This window comes from Musca autumnalis, unplaced genomic scaffold (genome assembly GCF_047663935.1).
Source record: "Musca autumnalis isolate F117 unplaced genomic scaffold, ASM4766393v1 scaffold_3, whole genome shotgun sequence".
Classification (NCBI taxonomy): domain Eukaryota; kingdom Metazoa; phylum Arthropoda; class Insecta; order Diptera; family Muscidae; genus Musca; species Musca autumnalis.
The window spans coordinates 215,537,137-215,562,122 of NW_027411866.1; the positions used below are offsets into that span (position 1 = coordinate 215,537,137).

A 24,986-nucleotide genomic window follows, 5' to 3' on the forward strand; every position below is an offset into this window, starting at 1 on the left:
ATGGATTATATCAACACATTCCTTCAGACATTTCTTCCAAAAATGTTCAAAAATTTAAGTCACTTGTCGGACCGTTTTGATATTTTAATAGCGGGTAGTTAGTGTTATAACGTGGGCTTATACCATTGATATATATACCAAACATTTTTGGCAACCAAACTTCCTAATAAAGGACTCAAAATATTAAATTATGTTAAAATAAGTTTGAAAGAAATTTTTGAAAAAGTTTTAGAGTTATCTTGCACAATATCCGACAGGGTTTTGAAGCTTTTGGGCCATTATCTTAGGAAGTATTGACTTACTCCGGAACAAAATGTACCACTGTAAATGATGTCGCTCCAACAATCTACTGAAAAAGAGTCAAAACGATGCGAGAGGAGCTCCTAAACTTCACTTTATCCGAATCCGAATATAGTCTATATTTCAATCCAATACTGGACTGGACCTGCATCAATCAAAAACTGTCAGGGTTTCTTGGAGCTTTTAGTCCAATATCTCAGGAAGTATGGACTTCCGCAAGAAAGAAATTGTACCGTCATAAAGGGAGCGGCAAGGAAAACTTACTGAAAAAAATTGCAAAACCATCCGAGAGGAGCCCTTAAACTTCACTTTATCCGAATTTTGTGTGGGAGGTACTCGAAAGAGTGGACCGATACAATCTATCTTCCAACCTGATACATGACTGGATGAAATAATACGATGTGCAAAGCCTGCATCAATCAGAAACTCCCTGCGAGGATTATCTTGCGGATATGCCATTTTGGTTGGCGCCGTCAGGGTTTCTTGGAGCTTTTAGGCCAATATTTCAGGAAGTATGGATTTCCGCAAGAAAAAATTGTACCGCCATAAAGGGAGCCGCAAGGAAAACTTACGAAAAAATTGCAAAACCATCCGAAAGGAGCCCTTAAACTTCACTTTATCCGAATTTTGCATGGGAGGCAGCCGAAGGAGTGGACAGATATAGTTCATATTCGAACCAGATCTATATCTGGAAGGAATAATACGATGTGCAAAGTTTTGACCAAATCGATTGCTCCCTTCGAGAGTTATCGTTCAGACCATTTTACCGAAAAATTTTGAACTTTTGTGGGGGATGTACCAGAAGGAGTGGACCGATATGGCCCATCTTCGAACTTAAACTAAGTTTGGACAAAATACAGTCGGACCTCGATTATCCGTGATGGTCGGGACCGGAGGCATTACGGATAATCGATTTTCCCGGATAATGGAGGCAATGCTTTTATGCAGTTTTTGAACATATTTTGAAGTAAAAATGGCATAGTATCGTACAATACTATGAAAATCTGCAATTTTTTTAAGTTTGTTACGTCAATCTCCCAAAATTTTATAAGATACTTAATATCATCATCATCAGATTCATCTGAATTGACTTTGTCCCATGGTTTTTGTGATACCATAAATACACACATTGTGTAATACGGAAGGATTTCCAGTTTTTTTGTTTACCTTTTGTTTGCTTAATCAAATTAACTGGAAAGTGTTCTTTTAATGCCGGGTAATAAAGTTTATAACGAAAAATAGAGGAAATGGAACAAAGTCCAACATTTCTTTTGTATCACGGATAATGGAGTTTCCCGGATAATCGATTCACGGATAATCGAGGTTCAACTGTATTACGATACCCAAAATTTGGTTCGAATCGGTTGAACTGTTCGAGAGTTATCGTGCGCACAAGCCAGACAGACAGACATTTTTCGTATCAAAGTGTAGCGATATACCCTTCTAGCCTAAAGGCTGAGGGTATAAAAATATCATGCGATATACCGTGAGATAGAGGTATTCTTCCACCATGTTCCAAACGTTGTTCTCCTTGATTCTCTCACAATCGCTCAAAAAAGACTCGTGTCGATTGGTGCAAAGAAATGTTGATAAATATGATGGCGGTGCTTCAAACGACGTTTATAAGTTAAAGAATCAACAATTTGGTTGCCGGAAGTCTTCTGACAAACTCGGAGATGCATTGTGATGAATCATTGTGCACCATGACAATGCGAGCTCTTTCACATCGGCTCAAAATAGGGCTTTTTTGACCGACAAATCGAGGAATTGATGGGTCATCCGCCGTACAGTCCTGACTAGCCACCCAATGACTTCATTTTATTTCCGCACATAAAGACCAAAGGCGTTGTCAACGATTCTCGTAGCCAGAAGATGCGGTTGAAACGTTCAAAACCCCTGTTTTGGAGGTGTCTCATTCGGAGTAGAAGAAGTGCTTCTACAATAGGTTTGAGCACTTGCGAAAGTGTCAAGTCATGCTAGAGAATACTTTAGAAAATAAGACAACTATTTTTGCTGATAAATTTTAGCATTTTTATTATTAGGCCAGAAACTTTTCTAGTATCCCTCCTCGTAAATATGAATAGTAACTGTCCTCAATTTCAATTTGTGTGAACCATCGGACCTGAATTATTTTATTAATAGCCAAATATTTCACTTTTGTAATATATCACACTAAACATAACCTCACTTTGTAACATAACCTCAATTTTTGTGAAATGTCAAGACCCGAATCAAAGACATAGAAAAAATAAGACTAGACAAAATGCATGCAACAAAACAATGTTTATGAAACAATGTATAGAAACATTACCCTTAACAGAAACAATGCAGGTTGCAGGTAATTCAAAATCGCAACCAAGGAGGAAAATTGCATGTAATGGTATCAGAAACGAAATTTATGAATTCAAGGATCTATTCCAGAAGAAGTCCATGTCAATTGGATCGTTAAATTCGGTTAAATACGTACAAAACGTATAAAAGAAAAATTACATTATGTTAAATTCAACAAAGACATAAATACAACTAAGACTAGACAAAATGCATGCAACAAAAAAATGTTTACGAAACTTTGTATAGAAACATTACCCTTAACAGGTTGCAGTTAATTCAAAATCGCAACCAAGGAGGAACATTTCATGTAATGGTTTCAGAAACGAAATTTATGAATTCAAGGATCTATTCAAGAATAATTCTATGTCAATTGGATCGATAAATTCGGCTAAATACATAAAAATGTATAAAAGAAAAAAATGTTATATCACCATATCGTGATATAACATTATGTTAAATTCAAAAGCCATTCCCTGAAGAATGATAGCAAAAAAATGTCTTATCTTGTTGTATTTATGTCTTTGAATTCAAAAGCCATTCACTGAAGAATGACAGCAAAAAATTTCTTATCTTGTTGTATTTATGTCTTTGCCCGAATTATATAGGGGGTTATGCTAAACTGAAAATTCCCCGTGAGTTTTGGTTTTTGCGCCGTTTCAACTTAAGTGAGGAAGTGAAAAAACTCAACTCGTTCTGAATAACCCCTATAAACCTTGTAAAACTAACCTCACTTTTTCAAATGAACTTCTTTTCAAAATTAGTTAAAAATTTAATACGATTTTTATATTTGTAGCACTGTAATAAAAAAATGAAGAAATTTTTAAATAATAAATGGCGAAGAAGAAGAAGAATATAGAACAAAAAAATACACAGTATTTTCTTGTTATTAAATTTAATGTTAGTATTTTGCAAATGCCAATTGATGGCTAAGATGATAACGATGATGATATATGTATATCAATAATAATACATAATAATATATAGCAAATGTATTTGATCTGTGTACTTTTATATATGTGAATGCTGAAGAGAAACTGCGCAAATATGAAGATATATATTTTTTTAATTTATCAATAATCATTTTTATATTGTATATTTTATCGTTTTTATATGAAACGTACACACACGTACACTACACTCTAGGGTAATGGAAACAAAAAAAATGTTTATGAAGAAAAAAAACACGAATAAAAAAAAAACAAAAGAGAATATTTAGATGACACTCTACATGGTAATTGTTATTTAAAAAAAAATTGAAATATGAAAACTAAAAGATACTACACATCGTTATGGATGATAATTGTTTTGTTGTTTTTTTTAAAACTAAGTTTAGAATTTCTTAAAAAATAATTTATATATTTAAGTATATACTAATAATAATATTAATTAATAATATATTTATAAAAAATGCTACATAATATATTTATATAAAAAACACTTCTTTATCTGCGCATACACATACATACCGCGTACCCAAAATTTTTGTCGCACTCACACTCCGCCAACTTGGTTGGGTACGTTATTTTTTATGTTTCACTTAAGCTTACTTTTTAATGATGATCCTTTTTATGTTTGTTGATGACGCTGAGCGCGACGACAGACGACAATGGGACATGATGCGAGTTGTTATCCTTAGTGTGTATTTATTAACATCATCTATAGATAAATTTTTAGCAAAACCCATTTTTGTATGCATTTTTTATGTTTGCGATAAATGTACACAGTGTGCATCCTGTATTAGTTGAGTTAGTTTTTGTGAAAATGTTGGAATGTCCTGTTGAAGAGAAGAAACACACAAAAAATAAAATAAGAAAAATATATTTATATATTATTAACAAAATGTTTAAGATGCTTTATATAAAAAAACAAAATGTACAAGAGTTTTGAGAAAAACATAAAAACTAAAAAAAGAGAAACAAAAACAAAATAATTAAATAACAAATTTGAATAAAAATAAATGTTTTTAAAATGATGTGAACAAACGATTTTGGATGTTTTATTTGGAGTTCGTCTAGATATACAAAATACAGTTTGACCTCTTTTATCCGGCTCGCTCGGACTGACGTACGACTGGCGTCCACACACATAATTGCCCAGCAAAATTTGACGGAAGGGGTTCTTTGCGATGACGTGATTTCATGTCATCTTTTGCATTGGTTCAAAGGAAGTCGTGGAAGATCCGATCTTTTCATTAGGATTTGAACCAATGCAAAGGAAGTCGTGAAAGATCCGATCTTTTCATCGGCATTTGTACCCCTTTCATCGATCCAATAGAGATGATGTTTGTGTTTTTATTTACACACCTGTTAATTTTCATTTTGGTATGTTCCAGTACTGCAAAAATCTACTAATTTTTACTATTTTTTCCGATAACATAAAGGAAAAATTGTTATCGTAGTAAAAATAAGTAGATTCTTGCAGTTTCTGGAACAGACCAAAGTTGTTAGAACTGTCGTCGTGATGTTGTCTTACATTTCCTGCATATCAAACAACTAAAACTTCTAAACAATTGGTGTTATATGAAGTCCCAACCATCGAGCTAAAAATAGAATCGGACTGCACACATTGCTATTTTAAAAGTTCCCTTGTCTGTTCTAAGTCTGACATAGAATAAAATTAATCAAATAACGCTTCTTGGAATTTGAAAAAAGTCCGAAACGAAAAGGAACAAGAATCTGAAAATAAAGAAGAAACTACTTTTGGAAAGAAACAATTAAAAATAAATTAATTGAGCATAAATGGTATTTTCCATAAAAAAGTCTCTCCTCCCCGTTCGTTACATTTTGTTCTTAGAGATCCCTAAAGCAAGCCGGGTTGTCGATCCCTACATATTTTCGTCACTAAACAAATGATTGAATGTCATCTTTGGCATCGAACATTTTGCTGGGTGACTATCCAACGTTTCAAGCCTGGCCGGAGGGTTGTCTGCTCGATGTCCTCAAACAGCGTGGAGTGCCTGACTGTATCAACGGGTTTTTTTAAGTCAAGCGCCACCATCACTGTTCTATCGCACGGCCGTCTCTGGTTGAGTCATTGACAAATACCCAGCAAAATGTTCGATGCCAAAGATGACATTCAATCATGGGTGCAAGTGATCTAGCATGTCATCTTTTTAGCATCTTCATCGATGAATTTTATATGAGCGTGGACCCCAAAAGATGACGTTCTTTTCTGGATCCTAAGCATGTCATTTTAACCAATGCGTTGACATGTCATTTCCACCAATGCTTTGTCATGTCATTTCCACCAATGATTTGACATGTCATTTTCACCAATGCTTTGACACGTCATTTTCACCCATGCTTTGACATGTCATTTTAACCAATGCTTTGGCATGTCATTTTAACCAATGCTTTGGCATGAAATTTTCATATTGTTTGGAAAATGGAAATGCTGTATTGAAATATGGTTTTCATGAAAAACAAAACTCTTTATTAATTCAAACGAATTCATGAAATAACTACAATTAATTTATCAGTTTAGTTTTTCAAAAGTTTACATCCAAAATTGCAATGTAATCACCACCGCTGCAACACAAAAGATTACTTCCTCCGTTCTCGGCAACTGATTTTCTTTCATCTTACAAAAGGTTTTTTCAATTATCTTCCCATCACCAGTTCAGATTTCGACATGGGCTCCAAATGCACTTCTTTAAGTATTTTTATTTCGTAAATTACTTTTATTTTATAATTTTGTTATTTTATAACAACATTTTGGTAATTTATACTCTTTTGTTTAGTGACGAAAATATGTAGGGATCGACAACCCGGCTTGCTTTAGGGATCTCTAAGAACAAAATGTAACGAACGGGGAGGAGAGACTTTTTTATGGAAAATACCATTTATGCTCAATTAATTTATTTTTAATTGTTTCTTTCCAAAAGTAGTTTCTTCTTTATTTTCAGATTCTTGTTCCTTTTCGTTTCGGACTTTTTTCAAATTCCAAGAAGCGAGATTTGATTGATTTCATTCTATGTCAGATTTAGAACAGACAAGGGAACTTTTAAAATAGCAATGTGTGCAGTCCGATTCTATTTTTAGCTCGATGGTTGGGACTTCATATAATACCAATTGTTTAGAAGTTTTAGTTGGTTGATATGCAGGAAATGTAAGACAACATCACGACGACAGTTCTAACAACTTTGGTCTGTTCCAGAAACTGCAAGAATCTACTTATCTTTACTACGATAACAATTTTTCCTTTATGTTATCGGAAAAAATAGTAAAAATTAGTAGATTTTTGCAGTACTGGAACAAACCAAAATGAAAATAAACAGGTGTGTAAATAAAAACACAAACATCATCTCTATTGGATCGATGGAATGGGTACAAATGCTGATGAAAAGATCGGATCTTTCACGACTTCCTTTGCATTGGTTCAAATCCTAATGAAAAGATCGGATCTTTCACGACTTCCTTTAAACCAATGCAAAAGATGACATGAAATCACGTCATCGCAAAGAACCCCTTCCGTCAAATTTTGCTGGGTATTTGTGGTAATGGCGTGCAGCGCAGCTGTCGTGCTGTGCTGCTTACGGAATCCATGCTGATGATCGGCAACTTGATAGCTATTTCTGATACTGGGGAGGACTAAGGCCTCAAGGGTCTTTGCTATGGGCGACAAAAGCGAAATCGGCCTGTACGATTCACTTTTGCTGGCATCCTTGCCGGGCTTCCGTAGCGGGACCACCCTGCCCATTTTCCAGACTTCGGGAACAGTGAGGGTGGATAGCGACCCGTTGAGAACTTAAGTGAGATACTCCACTCCCGGCTCATCCAGCTGCTTCAGCATTACCATGGAGATTCCACCAGGGCCCAACGCTTTGGATGATTAATTAGCGTTTCTGATGCCATTGGCAACATCATCCATTGTAAACTGTGGTGATTCCTCCTCGGCAGGAATAGATCTGATGCGACGTAATATTCTTCTCTTCGCCCTGTCACTCTCGGGGTGCTCGACAAACTGTCGATTGAAATAACTTGCGCACCTCTTCGGGTCAGTCAACGTAACGTCGCCAAAAGTGAATGAAGTCCTATCCTCCCTTCTACCAGGGTTCGAGAGTGACTTAACCGTTGCCCAAAATTCACATATACCGGCTTCAATGTTGCAATTCTTCAGATGATTTAACCACTTGTTCCGCGTATGCTCGCCGACCAGCCTGTTAACTTCCAGTGTCAGCTCCCTGACTCAGGGGTCATTGGGGTTGGTTCGACGAAGCTCATCACGCTCATTTGCTAATCCCACCGCCTCTGCTGGGAAGTTTGGTCTTACTTCGGGTATTCGACCAGCAGGGATATGGCGAGCGACTGCAGCAGTGATGATGTCTCGGAACGAACTTTCCGCCACCCGAACATCAGAAGGATTGGGCAGTTCTCTGAAGCGGTGATTGGTGAACTCTCTGAAACCGGACAATCAGCTTTTTTATGATTGACGAATGTGCGGCGTTCAGTGGTAATTAAATCGGGTGGTCTGCTAATTATGGGGAGATGGTCTGATCCAAGGGAAATGACGGGTTGCCAGGTAAAGTCATTTGTCAGACCAGGTGACACGATGGTTATGTCTGACGAGCTGTGACACTCTCCTCTAATTCAGGTAGGGGCGTCCTCATTGACCGTGCAAAACGTAGAGCTGTCAATCTGCTCAGCCAGCGCTGTACCTCTCTGGTCGTTTCCGAGGGCCGAATGCTACATCTCATGATGCGCATTAAAGTCCCCCAGGGCCAGACGATTATGACCAAAAGCGGGCTAATGTTAGGCACGTAATCTGAGATACAGCTATACAGTATACGTTCAGCAACTCTATCTCGGCAGTTCCACATCTGACTGCTACCCCCATACATTCCATGTACGGGTCATTAGAGACAGGCTCAAGCGAGATAGGTCTGTATTGGACAGACTGGTGCAATAGGAAAGCTAATCCCCCACCTCCACTTCTGGTGCGATCCTTCCTTAGCACGTTGTAACCATCACAACGTTGTAAGCTACAGTTGTTGTTGAGCTTGGTTTCTTGCACCGCAGCGACCTTGATATTGCTCCGACTCATGAAATGTACTATTTTCTCGATCTTACCTCGGAGTCCATTGCAATTAAATTGCAAAAAGGATTGGGACAACAACGGCTGGTGTTAAAGGCTGCATGTGCGGTTGTTGTCAAGGAGACTGCGGGGGAGTCTCATAATCAGACGACGAGGGAGTTTCGTAATTCGATGACGACTCACTGGGGACTGTATTCACGCAGCATGCAGCAAAATATTCCCTGTCGTAGGCCCTCACTTGGTCCAGAGCAACTCCTTAGATGCACCCACTCCTGACATCTATTGCATCTCACCGAAGGCTGGATGTAGGTGAAGATGCGGATGTGACAAACCGAGCAAAAATATATTGGTCATGGGTTTTCCTCCGTCCCGGCACGGACCAAAAGAATTCGGAGCATGAATTCCGGGATATGCTGCTCCCAACACAGAAAAACGAAACAAATACAAACATATGTACACTGAGTTGGCAGCCGCTGGCCGGAACGATGATGTTGTGTAGTTCCGGGTCAATCCGGAACGAAAAAACCCGCTGCCGTGGGATTGAACGTTCGATTGTATGTATAACAGCATTGCAATTTTTATTTTCGTCATCTTGGGATAGTAGGTTGTTCCAAACATTACGAAGAACTTGTGGTGTTACATTGTCCCAAGATATAGCAGCTGTCCACAGAGCTGGCTTTATATTCAATGACTTACTAAAATCATGTCTGCAGCCAAAAGTTTTTGGACGATTAATTTACGATAATTGCACTTGAAGCTTTGGATTGCCCCTAGATCCATAGGCTGAATTAAACATGAACAATTTGGTGGAAGAAATTTCACTGTTACGTTTTCAGATGTCAGGACATGTTCATCAGGATGTGCTGGACAATTATTAAGCAAAAGCACTTTGCACTTCTTACCAAACCCAATGTGTTGTAGATGTTGTCTTAATTATTTTTGAACCACTCGAGAAATAGTTCTGTGTTACCCAGGCTCTCTTATTAGATTTATAAAATACTGGAAGGTTGCAAACGTTTGTTAATGCTCTTGGATTTGCGCTTTTTCCTATAACCATCAATTTGCATTTGCAAGGCTGTTATTCTCTCCTTGGATGTCTTGTACCCTTTCGATGCATAATTCTTTACCAGTAACTAGCGAAGTCTGTGTCAAACACTTCCAAAATATGCTTGTTTCATCGGCGTTATAAATTTGTTCCGCTGACAGATTTTCAGACTCAATATATTCGCGTAAGTCTTCTACAAACAGAGTGGCTGATTCATAATCAGCACATTCTCTTTCGCCTATTACTTTCAGCCTGCGAATTCCATGTCGTTTTTTTAAACTATTTTAGCCAAACACTTTTGTACTTGCATTCCGAATTTACGTTTAGTTTAGAATTTTGTGCGTATGAACTTTCCGACAAAAATATGGATTTGGATTAAAGCTCAAAAGTTTTGCGGGGGTAGTAACCAAACTAATGGACCGACATAGTCTATTTTGGAAGTGGGTCTTATTTTGGGAGACATTCCTCTCGATAGATATCGCGCCCACCAGTCATTTCAATAGGTCACCATATAATTTAGACCTTTCGACCACTATATATGGAAACATTGACTTGCCCACGAAAAACATATTATCGCTGTAAACAGGGACACTAGGAATACCTTCGGTAAAAATGTTCAAAAGATCCTCGAACAGACCCTTACCACAGCTAAACAAAAATGTTGATCGTTTGTGTGGATGGTACCCCAAGCAGTGGGCCGATAGGGCTCAATTTTTAAACATGAACTATGTTTGGACACAATATTTCGAGATCCATTTGGACCAAATTGGTTGCTCCGTTTATGAGATATCGCGCATACCATAATAGCGAATATTTTGGAGCTTTGTGGGGGAAGTACCGGAAGAAGTGGACCATAAGCACCACTTTCGAATGTTATATAGTACTCGAAGAAATATTACGAGTGTGGACCAACGCAGTATTGGGTTCGAGAGTTGTTGTTGTAACAGTGTTTATTGTTGTATGTTTGTGGGTTCGTTCTTCTGCTCAATCTGGCTCTGGGTCTATCTCCAGTTCCAGGAAAATGGCTGCTTCGATGGGATGTAACCACGCAGATCCACTGGAGTTAGATGAGTTGGTTTGGCAGGGCAGTGGAAAAGGTGCAACGTGTCGTGTGGTGCCATCGATCTTTGCCTTAGAATAACTTACGCGACTGCAATATCCCGACCGTAATTGAGCCAAAACCACTCTGGTTTGTCATGGCAGCTGACTCCGAGGACTTTATTCACACTATATTTGCTTATGGTCTTAGCAACCACGTCCGTGTAAAAGCTATTTACACCTGCTTGATATGGGTTCTTTCCTGTATCGTTCGACCTTTTCCTCTAGAACGTGGATATCCTCCTCTTTGATGTGCCTGGGTGTGTCGAGCCTACCCACCAGATGGTGATTGGGATGCTTCTCACGGTAACACCCGAGCAAGTACTGAAACGAAAGCATCTCATTGTGTTGCTGTACTGGAAGAATCTCTGCCTCCTCATGTAGATGGTCCACTGCAGACTTGAGGAGCACCCTGTTCCTGTTCTCACGACGGCATTCCCGGTACAAACTGGAGCCGCATAGCTTACCACAGACCGGCGTGCGAGCACGACTTGAACGTAGTGCCGAATGTGGCCCTTAGAATTTTGGGACAGTTTGTGGTCGGAATTCTGCTACAGTCGACCATGACATTTAACTCTCTTCCAAACTGCGTCGTCTACAGATTCAGTGACGGATATTTGCATATTCCTCACGAGAAAATATTAAATTGAAATATTTTATTGAAGTGACTACTATGCTATAAATCAACATTATCGAATACAGTACATATTAATTAGTTAAACACATATTTCAACACTTTCCCTTGTTTAATTAATTAATATTTAAAAAATTACATAATTATTGCAATCAAGGTGGGGGTTTGGTCATTAGATCTGTTAGTTGATTTTCAGATGAAACTTGACACGTTGTCATTATACCTTAAGTGACGTTTTCTCGAATGAAGAAGTGTTTAAGATCAATGTGCTTTCTTCGCTTACGAAATTCAGAATTCTTTGAAAGGCGAATTGCAGCAGTATTGTAAATTTTTATAACTGGAATGCAATTGTAATTGATTATATCCTTGAAAAGCCGTATAAGTCATATAACTTCTTTTGCGATTTCACTTGCAGCTATAATTCCTGCTATAGTTGTTGATGTTGAAACATTTGTTTGCCTTCGACTCATCCAAGATATAGCTGCACGTGCATAGGTTGCGATTTACAGCGTGTTTTTGTAAAAAGTTTTTGCCCATTCGTTCGTCGATTTCATGAACGAAGACACAATTTGGTTTTCATAGCGGTTGACGTTTGTATTCGTGTGACGAACAAATGAAAGCTTTTTATTTTCGTAATTTTTTTGGTTCTCGTAACAAAATCAGACGAACGAATACGTCAAAAATAAACGAATGGAAAAGACCCATCGTTTTCAATGAAAATTAAATAATTTGAGTAATAAATGGCACAAAACACACGAAAACTGAAAGGGAATGCAATTTTATTTATTTCCATAGAAGCACACGCGTATATGTACATCCGTTTCTTCATATTATCACAATTATTTTTGGACAAATTTGATTACATTTTTTTCTTATTTTTTGTTTGTCATCTGTTTATCGGGGTTGCCATCAAGTAACACATTTTACGTGCAGATGCCTATGCAAAATTCACAAAATAAGTATCATGGAACCCTGAAATATAAAAGCTTTTATGAAATAGACGAAAGCTTTCAGATAAAAACGAATGGTTCGTAAAATTTTACAAGAACCAAATTTTGAACGTATACGTTTTAGTACGAACGGTTCGTGTGACAGGCAAGCATTTTTACAAAAACACCCTGTTAGTCTCTCAATATCTTCATCGGTGTAGTTATCAAGGTGTCTTGAGAGAAAACCAACACTGTATGCCAAATCTGGCCTTGTTCCCAGCATCAAATACATCCGAGTTCCTACTGCCTGTCTATAAGGAAATTCACTTGGTGCTTTCCCTGTTTTTGCAATGCATTTGACTGTGTTTTTCATTGGTGTTGAAACTGGGCGACACTCTGAGAAATTAAATCTCTCCAATATTTTTCTGGAATATGCCTTCTGAGAAATTTTGATATCATCATCGCTGTTTTCAATATCCATTCCGAGAAAGTGTGAAACGTCATTATAAACAATTTTGAACTCTGATTTTAAAAAAGCTTAGAAAATACTACAGTCTTCTTTGTCTGATGCAGCTACTAACCTATCATCAACATAAAAAGCAAGGATTAACTTTTTACCCTATTTCTCTCTTATAAACAAACAGTTAGATGCAGCGATTGACTTAAAACCAAGTTTCTTCAGGAAATTTTGCATTCTTTTGTTCCAACATCTGGGTGCTTGCTTCAAACCATAAACACTTCGTTTTAAAAGACAAACTCTATTTGTACCATCATTAAAACCTTCCGGATGTTCCCTGTACACTGTCTCATTCAGTTCATCATATAAAAATGCTGCCGATACATCGAATTGTGACAAATGCAAACCTTCAGTTGCAGCAATACTTAAAGCAGAGCATATAGTAGATATTCTTGTCCCTGGACTGGATGTTTCATCATAATTGTCTTGCTTTATACTTATCAATACTTCCATCAGCATTAGTCTTTATTCGATAAACCCATTTTGAAGTGAGTGCCTTTGCTCCTTTTGGTAGTTTTGAGAGTACCCATGTCTTGTTCATTGCTTATCATGTGTTGGAAAAAATGTTGGGCACACTGCAATGAGCAGCTGATTATTTTGTTTAGCTCCGCCAAAAAAAGTTTTAATTTAAAGAAATGTTGTAGTTTTTTATCTCAAATTATAATTTTATGGGATAAGTTTATATTTTTTGGTTGCTGCTGTTTTCAATTCTTGGATGTCGTATTTTTGGCTGGTATTTTTGGTGATTTTTTTTTTTGCTGTCTTGCTGCTGTTGCTGTTCAACTTGGCGTAGTGCTGCATTGTTTTTGTTTGCCGCCATCCTTGTTACTGTCTTGTCATGGCACCGGCTAAGGTTTATCAATGTCCTATTTGCATGAAGGCTCTTACTAAGGGAGTATATCGTGTGGGATGCATTGTTTGTCCCAATTTTTTTCATGCAAAATGCGTTAACGTCGATGGCGAGAAGGTAAAAGCGGATAAAAACTTCAAATTTACATGCATGCAGGGCAAGCGATTATCTTCTAGTTCTGCTTCTACGTCAGCTGTTGGTGCTGCAAGTAACCGTATGAATGTGGTTACACCGCAGCATGGTACCAAATAGTCTAGTGGTGTTGGCGTTGGTGTTCCTGATGTTTCTGGCGTGCAAGATTTGTTTGACCGACTTGCTGTGTCAATGAAGGAAGTTATTGATACTCAGATGAAGCAATGTATAGATGAACTGACTGAGTTGGTGAGGCAGCAGCTTAATGAGAGGCTTAGTCAATTTATGGTTGAACATGACGCATTGGTTAGTAGAGTGTTTGCAGAGGTTCGTTCTGAGATCGCTGAATCTGCTCGAAGGCTAAGTAACGACCTACTTATTTGCCAGGCGAGTGTGAAAAAGATGCAGAATGACCTAAACGAGTTGAAAAGGCAGTGCTTGGACATTGAGCGTAATAACCTTGTTAGTCAACGGCCCCTTAACCGTGCTAATATTTTAATCAACGGGTTGCCGAGGTCGATCCGCAATCTCCGAGAGCCAATTATAAAAATCGCTGGTCTATGTAATATAGTTCTTAATAATAGTGATACTCAGCACGCTTGTTATATTTATGGTGGAAAAACAGTGCTTGTGAAGTTTGCCTCGGTCCACATGAGAGATGCTGTTATGGCTAATTATCATCGTCGGGGAAGTATTACATTGAATAATGTCATTGATAGTCATGTTACCTCTCGTGTATATCTAAATGACCACCTTACTCCTCCCGCTGCCAAGCTAGTTTTCCGTTGCCGTAGGCTCCGAGAGATGAGCAAAATATTGAAGCATGTTTTGGTGAATAACGATGAGCCAAGAGTAAAGGTGACTTTGTTAAGTGGGGTGGTGAAAACTTTTGATGCCAATCAATGCGAATGTTTTTTTGGATCTGAGGAGAGTCGGTGGTGCTGTGGCGGAGGATAGGCGAGAAAACTTTGTTGGTGGTGTTTCAGTGCATCTGGATACTATTTTATGATTGCGGTCTTGTTGGTTTTTACTTAGTCTCCATTTGAGTAGTTGCCATTTGGATTGTGAGATTCTTTATGGAATATGTATATATTGTGTTTCTTTATTTTTTACCTTTTTGCGGTTTTTAATGTCATATATATATATATATATATATATATATATATATGAAGAAAAGAGAAAATTTTTTAGTTTTCCATAAAAAAAAAAATTAAAAATTTTGTTTAAGCTACATGAATGAAATTTGGTACATAGATTGGGAAAAAAATCCCATTCTTAAATCTGTTCGAGATACTAATTTTGGTTGTTGCGCGCAAAAGTTATGGCGGTTTCGATTCTGATAAAAAGAAAAAAATCTTTAAAAGACTCTAATCATTATATTGAGAAACTCTCTTAATTAGGGGCTCTCTACATACTATATGGTTACTGAGGTCCCATAACTTTAGTGAAAAAGTTGTAAATTTTCGCGGAAATTAGGAAAGCATTCAAAATAATTGGTAGTTTACAAGTTGTTCTAATAAAATTCAAGCTGTTTATGCATCTGAAAAAATATATAAAAAATATGTACGTAATCTAAACATCGCGAAGATTCAAATGAAACCAAAACTATACAAATCCGTCTAGCGGTTTGCATATTATAGCAAAAAACAGAAAATATATTGAGAAAATTTATTAAATTTTTGTAAGAGAAAATATTTATTAAAATTTATTTTGTGAGTTAGTTGAACAAAATGTAAGAAAAATAGGTCGGAGTTTTTCTTCTATTTTAGTTAAATTCCACGCAATAAATCACATTTTTTATTCTAATCACTTCTCGAAAACACGCTAACATCTAGCAGAAGATATGGATATCTTTCAAATAAATGTTGGGTTCCTTTAAATGGGGTATAATCTTGAAATAAAATTGTATCGGGTAATGTTCATTTTGAAATGCGTGTAAATCGCGAAATCCTCAAAATCACTTGATGCGCATGCGGTTTACCAATACAGCGAATTCTTCTCTTTTAATTTGTACACATTTGCCAGGATTTACTTTGGCCGCTTAGATGTAGCATCGTCTGCAGTTTAGTGTGCAACAAACTGTATTACGCTTATATTTTGCACAAAGTGCATACACTTTTTATGCGCATCCGATTTCACTATCAACCGTGAAAAAATACATCGATCTAAACATATTTCAATAAAATCCATCAAGAACAGTGGATGTAGCATCACGCAGCATTTTTTGGATAAATCGGATACAGCTCCCATGCCACTAAATTTTTCAAACCGCTGTTTTCGCACAAACGCGAGTGATGATTCACTTTTTTCATTGAAATGGAAACGATCCACAGATAACGCGATTTAATACGCGATATTTTCAAAAACATTTTTCGTAAGCTTTTCAATTTTTGCAGTAGCCATTTCCGCCGTTCTAGTAGATGGATTTTTACGATCTGTGATTCATATGATCCGGATCGTCGAAAAACTAAAATATCGCGGGGTACCAGCACACTCAGAACGATATTGTAAATATTGTACCCAAAAAATAGGTTTTTTAAAAAAAAATATCGCACCTAATTTTGTCCTTTGACAGTAGATTACTCTGCTGCTGTGTGGGCTACATACTCAATATACATATCAGATTAAGCGAAATCGCGACTTCTTTAATCCTATAATTGGTTTTTCAAAATATCCGAATGCGCGTCCCAGTTACATAAAAATACAAAAAACACCTGAAATCCGGCTTCAAAATGTCAGCATCCATAAAAGGTGGATGCAGTGGAAATTTTGGAAAGTGGTACATTAGAAGTGTAATCTTCATTTTGTATTCTCCTACTTTTACTTTGGACAGATGTCCGTCATTTGAATGGTTTAATCAGAAATCGAATAGCAATGTAAAAAACCTGTTTAGCGTCAACGTGTTTTTACCTATGTTTTTTCCGTTACGCGGTCGTAACTACCACGAAATTAATTTTTTTTGCTAAATTTTTGAGCTTTGTACAAAAACATCCAGCAATAGTCATAGTTACTGGTAAACTACAATAGTTCGCGTATTATAATAGTGCAAACCTTGGCTTCATGGAAACTAAAAAATTTTGACTTTTCCTCATATATATATATATATATATATATATATATATATATATATATATATATAGACATCGGATTTTGCATATTTGCATATTTTTTAATATTGAAGATACGAAGATTCTGATTGGACCAAAATTCGTTTCAACGAAATCTAAATTCAATGGCAGGGTCATATTTCGTATTTATTTTGCATATTTGCATATTTTGCATATGCACAAAATATGCAAAAAATATGCAAAATATGCAAAATATGCAAAAAATATGCAAAATATGCAAAAAATATGCAAAATATGCAGAATATGCAAAATATGCAAACATATTTTGGCCGAAAATCGTCATAAAATTCGTAAAATTGTCATTTAAAGTTGGAAAAACCATCAAAAAGTACATAACAGTGTTCTAAACTAAGACTGTTGACCGTATAACGTCGATTTTTTTCAGCAGATTAATTTGTTATTGAGACCATTTACGACAGTGTGGTGTAGGGTATAAAAATATGGTATCGTAATACCATTTTTATATTATTAAACTATGTAAAAAAAAATTTATAAAATATCAAACGTATTATGTAAAATTCAATATTTTCTTTTTTGTAGCATCTTAATTTAATTTGTATTATTGGGCTGGTTTTAACTAAAAGGACCAAATCGATCTCGGAGTTTTATTTATTTATTTATTTATTTCAAACTTCATACATGATACAAAGCCTCAATGGCCAAATAAACGTATCTCAAGACAAAAAATACCTGAGTTATAAAATAATAAATTCAATTCAATTTACTTAAATACATTAATATATAACAATAAATTATTATTTAAATGCATATATATTTCTTTCTTCGGCTCCCCAGCCATAAAAACAGTTAAAGAAGAATAACAATAACAAAAAAAGTCCAAAGAGTAGTAACTCAACATGTGCTGATTATTCAAAGAGTAACATATTATACATGACTTTAAATATATATGGATTGTTGTTCACGTAGCCTTTGCATGTATCTAAGGATTTTCAAACGAAAAGAGTTATTGGTGTGAGAAAAAATACGTAGTTCTAATGGTAAATAATTCCAAAACCGAGCGACTCTGACTAAGAAAGACCTAGAATATACATCTTTCCAAATCCTAGGAATAAAAATCTGAGGATTTCTGGTGAAGTTTAAAAAAGTAAATATCCTTCTAAGGGCAAACGGCATATTCCTTTTAATAAGATTGTAAAAAAGCAACACACAACGATATTTGACAAACATATCGAATGAGCACCCTAGAAAACGAATGACATGGCCAGACACATGACTTCTTCGCCGAAGATTAAATAAAAAGCGTGTAATAGTATTCACAATACGGTTCACTTTGTCAATATTTTCGCCAATAGTGCCAGAATATACTTCTAACCCATACAAAACTTGAGATAACAAAAGAGAATTCGCCAGCATTAACTTAATTCTGTAAGGAAGATATAAATTTGATCCATAAACTCTACGCAACATGCCCCAGACTCTCCCAGACAAAGCATCAATATGGCTTCCAAATGAAAGATCACAATCAATAATTACACCCAGACACTTATGTTGCTGTACAAAGTCGATTTTAGTGCGATCCAAGAAGATGTCAATATTAGGCAAAAAATGGTTATTGCTGCAAAAAAATAACGCCTTGGTCTTGGAAGGATTGACTTTTAATGAATTCCTTGTCGCCCAACGAACAAAATAATTTAGATTTGAGTTTATATTACTTTCAAGAATATTGATAGTATCACGTCTGTTATTAAAGAGCAGGAATATATCATCTGCAAAAATAAAAGTAGAGCAAAAAGCAGAATTCATGTGCCAGGGAGCCGCCTAAACCTCTTAGTATTGTTACATTTTAAGATTGCCAAAGTTTGAGCACAATTCAAATATGTTAGCACGTGGTACTGGGACCTCAAAGTTATGAAAATCTATTTTGTTTGCTATTTGGCGACTTCGACGGCCCATATATGTGGAACGGTTAAAGCTACTTGCCCGTATTACGCATTTAATTAAAAGCTATTCTGTTCTTAACATTTCTTGCTGAACAACAAAGAACGTAAGTGTTACTGAATTCGAGACAATAAGCCCAATGTCCGGAAAAAGGCCTTAGGGCAAATTTTTGCGAATGAAAACGAATATATTTTACTTTATTTGAAAATGCTGCCTATTAGGGCGAAGATCTATTTTAATATTAATTTAAATTAATTTCTCGTTGGAGTCGAGCTTAATGATCGATGATGTTTGCAAGTGAAAAAGGAAAGCCGAAGATTCGAACCACCCAACCACCATTATGTGACATGTTTCGCCTTTTGTAGAGACTCATCCGTGGAATGGCATCGCTATCCATCAAGCATTTCCTTTTTCAAATTCAATTTTGTTTTTACAAAGATGGACATTTGTACATTCATTGTATGGCTTCAATGACAAACGCTTACATTTTGTTCATACATATTTTAATTTACTTATGCCCGTAATTTCAACGTCGCGTTTGGTCATTTCTACATGCCATTTACCGAGGCGTGTAAATTTTGAAATCATGTGGTAATATTGGTGATTTTTCATTCATGATTTCGCAAAATTATTGCCACTTAGAAGTGTTTTACATTTTTTAACACATTGGCAACGTTTAACCAGGTAAAATCCTTGGTGTAAGTAACACGGCCGTTTTTGACTCGGTAACGTTACCTATGCGTTGAAATTATAAAATGTTGCTTACACGGGAGATATGTATCTGTGAACTCATAGATAACTACGCGTTGAAATTACGGGCATTAAGGGACTGACATAATGTGGTTTTGGAGCCATCTGGGTACAGATGACAACTTTGTGATGAACTCGACTCCTTGCTATGTCGCTCACAATTTTCAAGTTGTTTACCATCCTTTACCTCTCCTGGTAATTGATGTTCTGTGGTCAAGTTGAAGGATCTTTTTCAAGAAATTCGGAGTTAAAGTTTAATCTCTTGAACAACAATTAAGTCTCACTTGTAATTATGCCTGGTAAACCTTTTTCTAGGAATTTCGGCAGTTGATTTTTGTAAGTTTGGATCGATTATTTCTGGAGAAATTTCTATCTTTGCTTTGTTAAGATTTTTGTCGCCGTTTGGATCTTTACGGTGTTTTGCACTATCAGATCAAACAATGCCAGACCAATAAGTTCAGGACTAAGGTACCACATATGATTTATCATTTTGTTATTTCCTTTATCTGATATTTGTTTGTGAATGCCTTTCGTATTACGTAAATCTTCAATGCGGTTTAGGTCTTGTTTTGGGCCTAGAAATATTTCTGAATATCGTTTTCACTATTTTTTGTATTAAACTCAATCTATTGTCACTATTACTCTTTAACCTATTGATAATGTTTACCCAATATATCCTATATTAAATCTATACAAACATTACCTTTTCATTATACGTTTTATACGTTTTGTAAAATCAATAACCCAAACTCTCACTTATAACACTCAGTTGTTGTAGTGTGTGATACCAAATAAATAAAATAGAAAAAACATTCTGGGGGCGTCCAGTCTCGAACGATTTAAACTCAAGGTGCTTCTACGGCCTCTTGTTCTTGGGAAGTGGGCTGGGCAGTAGTTTTAAAACACTCTCGCCTACTTGGAATTTGGATTTGTCAATCGCAGACTATTCTTATAAAAATCGCTTGAATATGTTTGTTTGATGTCCGGATGTGCTTCCAAACTTGCAGTCAAAAATCCCTCTCAACAATTTTCTAACAAGTTTGTACGGTGGTACAGAAGCTCTCGACCTAATATCTGCTCGAGCTGGTGAGACCCCATTTTTCTAGGCATTTGTACACTGCTAGTTCTTATTTCTCCCATGAGCTACTGTCAGTTTCAGGAACGCCTAGGAGCTGTTTTTTACCCCCATGTGATACCAGAACAGCAACCCATTTTTTCTTCTCTGTTTTGAGAATATTTGGTAATAGTTTTCCATGCCAGTGCACACAAATAGCCTCGTTCCTTGAAGCCGTTGAGTTTATTTTTCACGGTTTATTCTCCGCTGTTCACGGATAAAGCTTCTAGAGATCTTATATTTGTAGGGATCCTCTGTGATAGCTTCTACTGTAGCCATAATGATACTAGTAACGTTCCTATACACCTTACAGGGGTCCAGCACCAATGACAATTGCATAGTTACGATTTACTTGAAGCCACGCTTGATTGTTTTCGGGACAAATGGTTCTTCAGATTCTACGATACGTTTAGCATCAAAACAAGACCTAGACCTCATTGAAAATGTATTGAAATATGAAAACATTGACACATAAATTTCAGAAAAAGGAAATAACAACATAATTAATAATCTGTGGTATCTTAGTCCTGAACTTGCTGACCTGGCATTGTTTGATCCAACGGTGCAAAACGCAAAGATTCAAATTTCTTCAGAAATATTCGATCCAAACATCCAAAAGAGCAACTGCCGAAAATCCTAGAAAAAGGTTTGACATAATTCTTGTTGTTCAAGAGATTAAACATTAACTCCGAATTTTCATGAGGCGCAAAGGATGGTAAACAACTTGAAAGTTGCAAACTACATAGCAGAGCGTTCTTCAAGTAGTCAGCTGTACCCAGAAAGCTCCAAAACCACATGATGTCTGACTCTCGAATAAATTTAATTTAGAACAAAATGTAAAACACTTTTTCGCACAAAGGCTTACGTAGTCACGTTTTTCGGGACATTAGCTTTATTATCTCGATTTTCATAACGTCGAGGCCCCAGTGGCACATGCTAACATATTCCAATTGTGCTCAAACTTTGACAGTCTTAAAATCGGACCAAACTAAAAACTTTATGCGTTTGCCGCCTTAAAAATCCGATATCGACTTGTTCCCTTTGAACAATAACCAGCCCAACGCTACAAATTATAACAAAGAAAATATTGAATTTTACATAGAACGTTGGTATTTTATCAAATTTTATATTTTTGCATAGTTAATTAATAAAACAATTGTATTACAATACCATACTCTTATACCCTACACCACACTGTAGTAAGAGGTCTCGATAACACAATAATCTGCTAAAAAATCGACGTTAAACGGCCAACTATCTTAATTTGGAACACTTTGAAGATTTTTGACGATTTTTCTAACATTAATTGAAAATTTTATGACTTTTATGACGATTTTCGGCCAAAAACTGTTTGCATATTTTTTGCATATTCTGCATATTTTTTGCATATTTTGCATATTTTTTGCATATTTTGCATATTTTTTGCATATTTTGCATATTTTTTGCATATTTTGCATATTTTTTGCATATTTTGCATATTTTTTGCATATTTTGCATATTTTTTGGCATATTTTTTGCATATTTTCTGCATATATTTTGCATATTTTTTGCATGTTTTTGATATGACCCCAAATATCGAAAAATTGACCCTTAAAACGCCTAGATCCAAAATTTGAGTCCAATCGGATGAGAAATAAAAAACATGCAAAAATCCGATGTCTATATATATATATATATATATATATATATTTAAATGATTACTAGTGATTTAGGCGTCACTGCTAGTGATAATGTGTTTTTGCGTTCATCTTTAAGTGCACTGAAGGATAATTTGAATGTTGGACATTTTTACTGCCTAAGCTTTCTGAAATAAGAAATGTGGTGGAGGGTAGTTTTTGCATGCGGTTGGGGTCAGTGAAACGTGGCTAAAGGCGTCAATTCCCTCTAATAGGATTACGATCCAGGGTTATAAATGTTGCCGTAATGATCGACCTGTGCAGAGGGGTGGTGGAGTGGCCTTATACATTTCCCAGTCGATTAAATTTAAATTTGTTTTTAAAAGCAGTAAGTTTGGTATTGCTGAGAGCTTGTTTGTCGAGTTGGTGCTTGGTAGGCGAAGGATTCTTGTAGGTGTTGTATATCTCCCGAATGGGGATTTCGGGGTTTTTGAGGATGATGTGGGTGACTTGCTTGTGCGGTATTCAGAGGTTATAATAAGGGCGACTTTAATAATGACCTGTTTTGCCTCGATTCATCAGGTAGAGTAAGGGATTATTTTAGTAGGCTTGGCGTTTCCATTAGGCATTACTTGCTTTCTACTCATTTTTGTGTGGCTCGTAATTCTACGTCACTTCTAGACTTTTTTTCTCTTAGTAATGCAGGGTCTGTTGTTTTTTCTAGTCAGTTTTTCTGTCCGGGAATTTCGGACCATGCTTTCATTTTTTTTTTTTTTGTCTCTTGACATCTCTGTTTCAGGTATGGATCAGTTTATCGAGTTTGTTGATTATAATGCGGTCAGCAGGGACGTTTGCTGTTGCTTCTTCCAATGGAATTGTTTTAACGAGTGTCTTAGCTTGTTGCTTTCCGAGTTCCCAGTCAAAAGGAGGAAATTATGCCGGAGTTCTGATAATGATTGTTGTGGAGCACCGCGTCTTTGTTGTTGGGGCTGACCGACTCAATTCGTTCCAGTTTCGGTGGTACCAAATGCTGTGTACTGTTATCGCTTGATTTGGAGAAGGCGTTCGATAGGGTTGACCATATTAAGGTGGTGAATAAATTACATTCCTTGTATGGCTTTTCGCGTAGTGCATGCGCCCTGATGCTATCCTACCTTTTAGATAGGAGCCAAATGGTCTGTGCTGGCAACAGATGTAGTTCGGTCTTATCGGTTAGAAGTGGGGTGCCGCAGGTTTCGGTTTTGGGGCCGCTTCTCTTCGTCCTTTTTTGAATGACCTTTTCCCAGTATTGCTTTTTAAAGGTGATTCCGAGTTGTTGTGCCTGGGTGTACTGCTTGATGACAAACTTTGCTTCTCCAGTCATGTTAATATGGTTATATCCCGGGTTAATATTTCTCTGCGTTCCCTTTATGCCACGGATTTGGCCCTGCCGTTTTTTGTTAGGAAGCGTTTGGCTCATGCCTTGGTTTTGCCAGTGTTCCTATACTGTATTGAGGTGTATACTGGTACTTCTTCGGGTAACCTGGATCTGATTCTTATAGCAGTGAACAGAGTTTTGCGGTTTGTATTCAGGCTGAATCCCCGTGCTCATATGGAACCTTATGTGGTTAATTTTTTGGCTGTTCTTTACAGTCTTACATTGATTCGCGTTTGCTTCTGAGTTTTTTTTTTTTTAAAGTTCTGAAGTTTCAATGTCCCTTATTTTTAGTAAACGGATTTGTGTTTGGCTCGTTATCTAGGCGTAATCAAATTCAAATCCCAGTTGTGCACCATCTGATGGATGTTTCGTTCCTGGTTCGTGTGGCACGGTTGTACAACATGCTGCCTAATGAACTCAAGATTTTTAGCATTTCCCCTAGCACATTCTATAAACGACTTATTTACCATTGCACAAGCCCTGCATGAATGCATATATTGTGTATTTGTGTTCTATAGTATGCCTCAGTTTGCATTTATTGGTGAACGTAGGAATGCTTTTTTATAGCGAGTTTTTTGATCTCAGAGTGATTGTAGTATTTCCCTTATTTACTTACTTAGGTCGGACATGTTGAATATGTCCTTTTGTTAAAGTAGTACCTCACTGTGTGATGCATTGTGTTTTTCATTTATGATATACGCGTTTAATTTTAATTTTTTAGTAATTAATAGTACTTTATTTTAAGTTTTTTTTCTTCATTACGTTACTAATAATTCGTAGTTGTTTGATTCTCGGTTTATTTCCGTACCATAGCACGGACGGGCTTTTATCCACTATGACATCCGGAAAGGTACCTGACCCCAAGATTCGCATACGTTAAGATCTTAATGTTGTCTGGAGGGGGGGGGGGGGGGGGGCGAATACAGGAGAGGGAGAAGTTAAACAGTACAGGAGGTACAACCCCACCTTGGGGAACTCCCTGTTTCACTATACGGGTCTTGGACTTATTGTTCCTGAATTCCACTTACGACTGGCGTCCATACATATAATTGATTTTAAACTTGGCAGGAGGGTTGTCTGCTCAATATCCTCAAACAGTGTGGAGTGCTTTACAGTATCAAAAGGTTTTGATAAGTCAAGCGCCGCCATCACTGTTCTATCACAAGGCTTGTTCTGGTTTAGACGTCGACTTA

General features: G+C 36.6%; 1 protein-coding gene across 1 annotated transcript in view; it reads right to left on the reverse strand.

The window, feature by feature from the left end:
* Positions 1-4,153: 4,153 nt before the first annotated feature.
* The window catches only part of ebo (exportin ellipsoid body open), a 56,211-nt gene continuing 35,378 nt past the window's right edge, over positions 4,154-24,986 (reverse strand). The window contains exon 11 of the mRNA XM_073976682.1: positions 4,154-4,405. Within this exon, the coding sequence (XP_073832783.1) occupies positions 4,331-4,405 (75 nt within the window). The 3' untranslated portion in view covers positions 4,154-4,330. The remainder of the gene's footprint in view (positions 4,406-24,986) is intronic.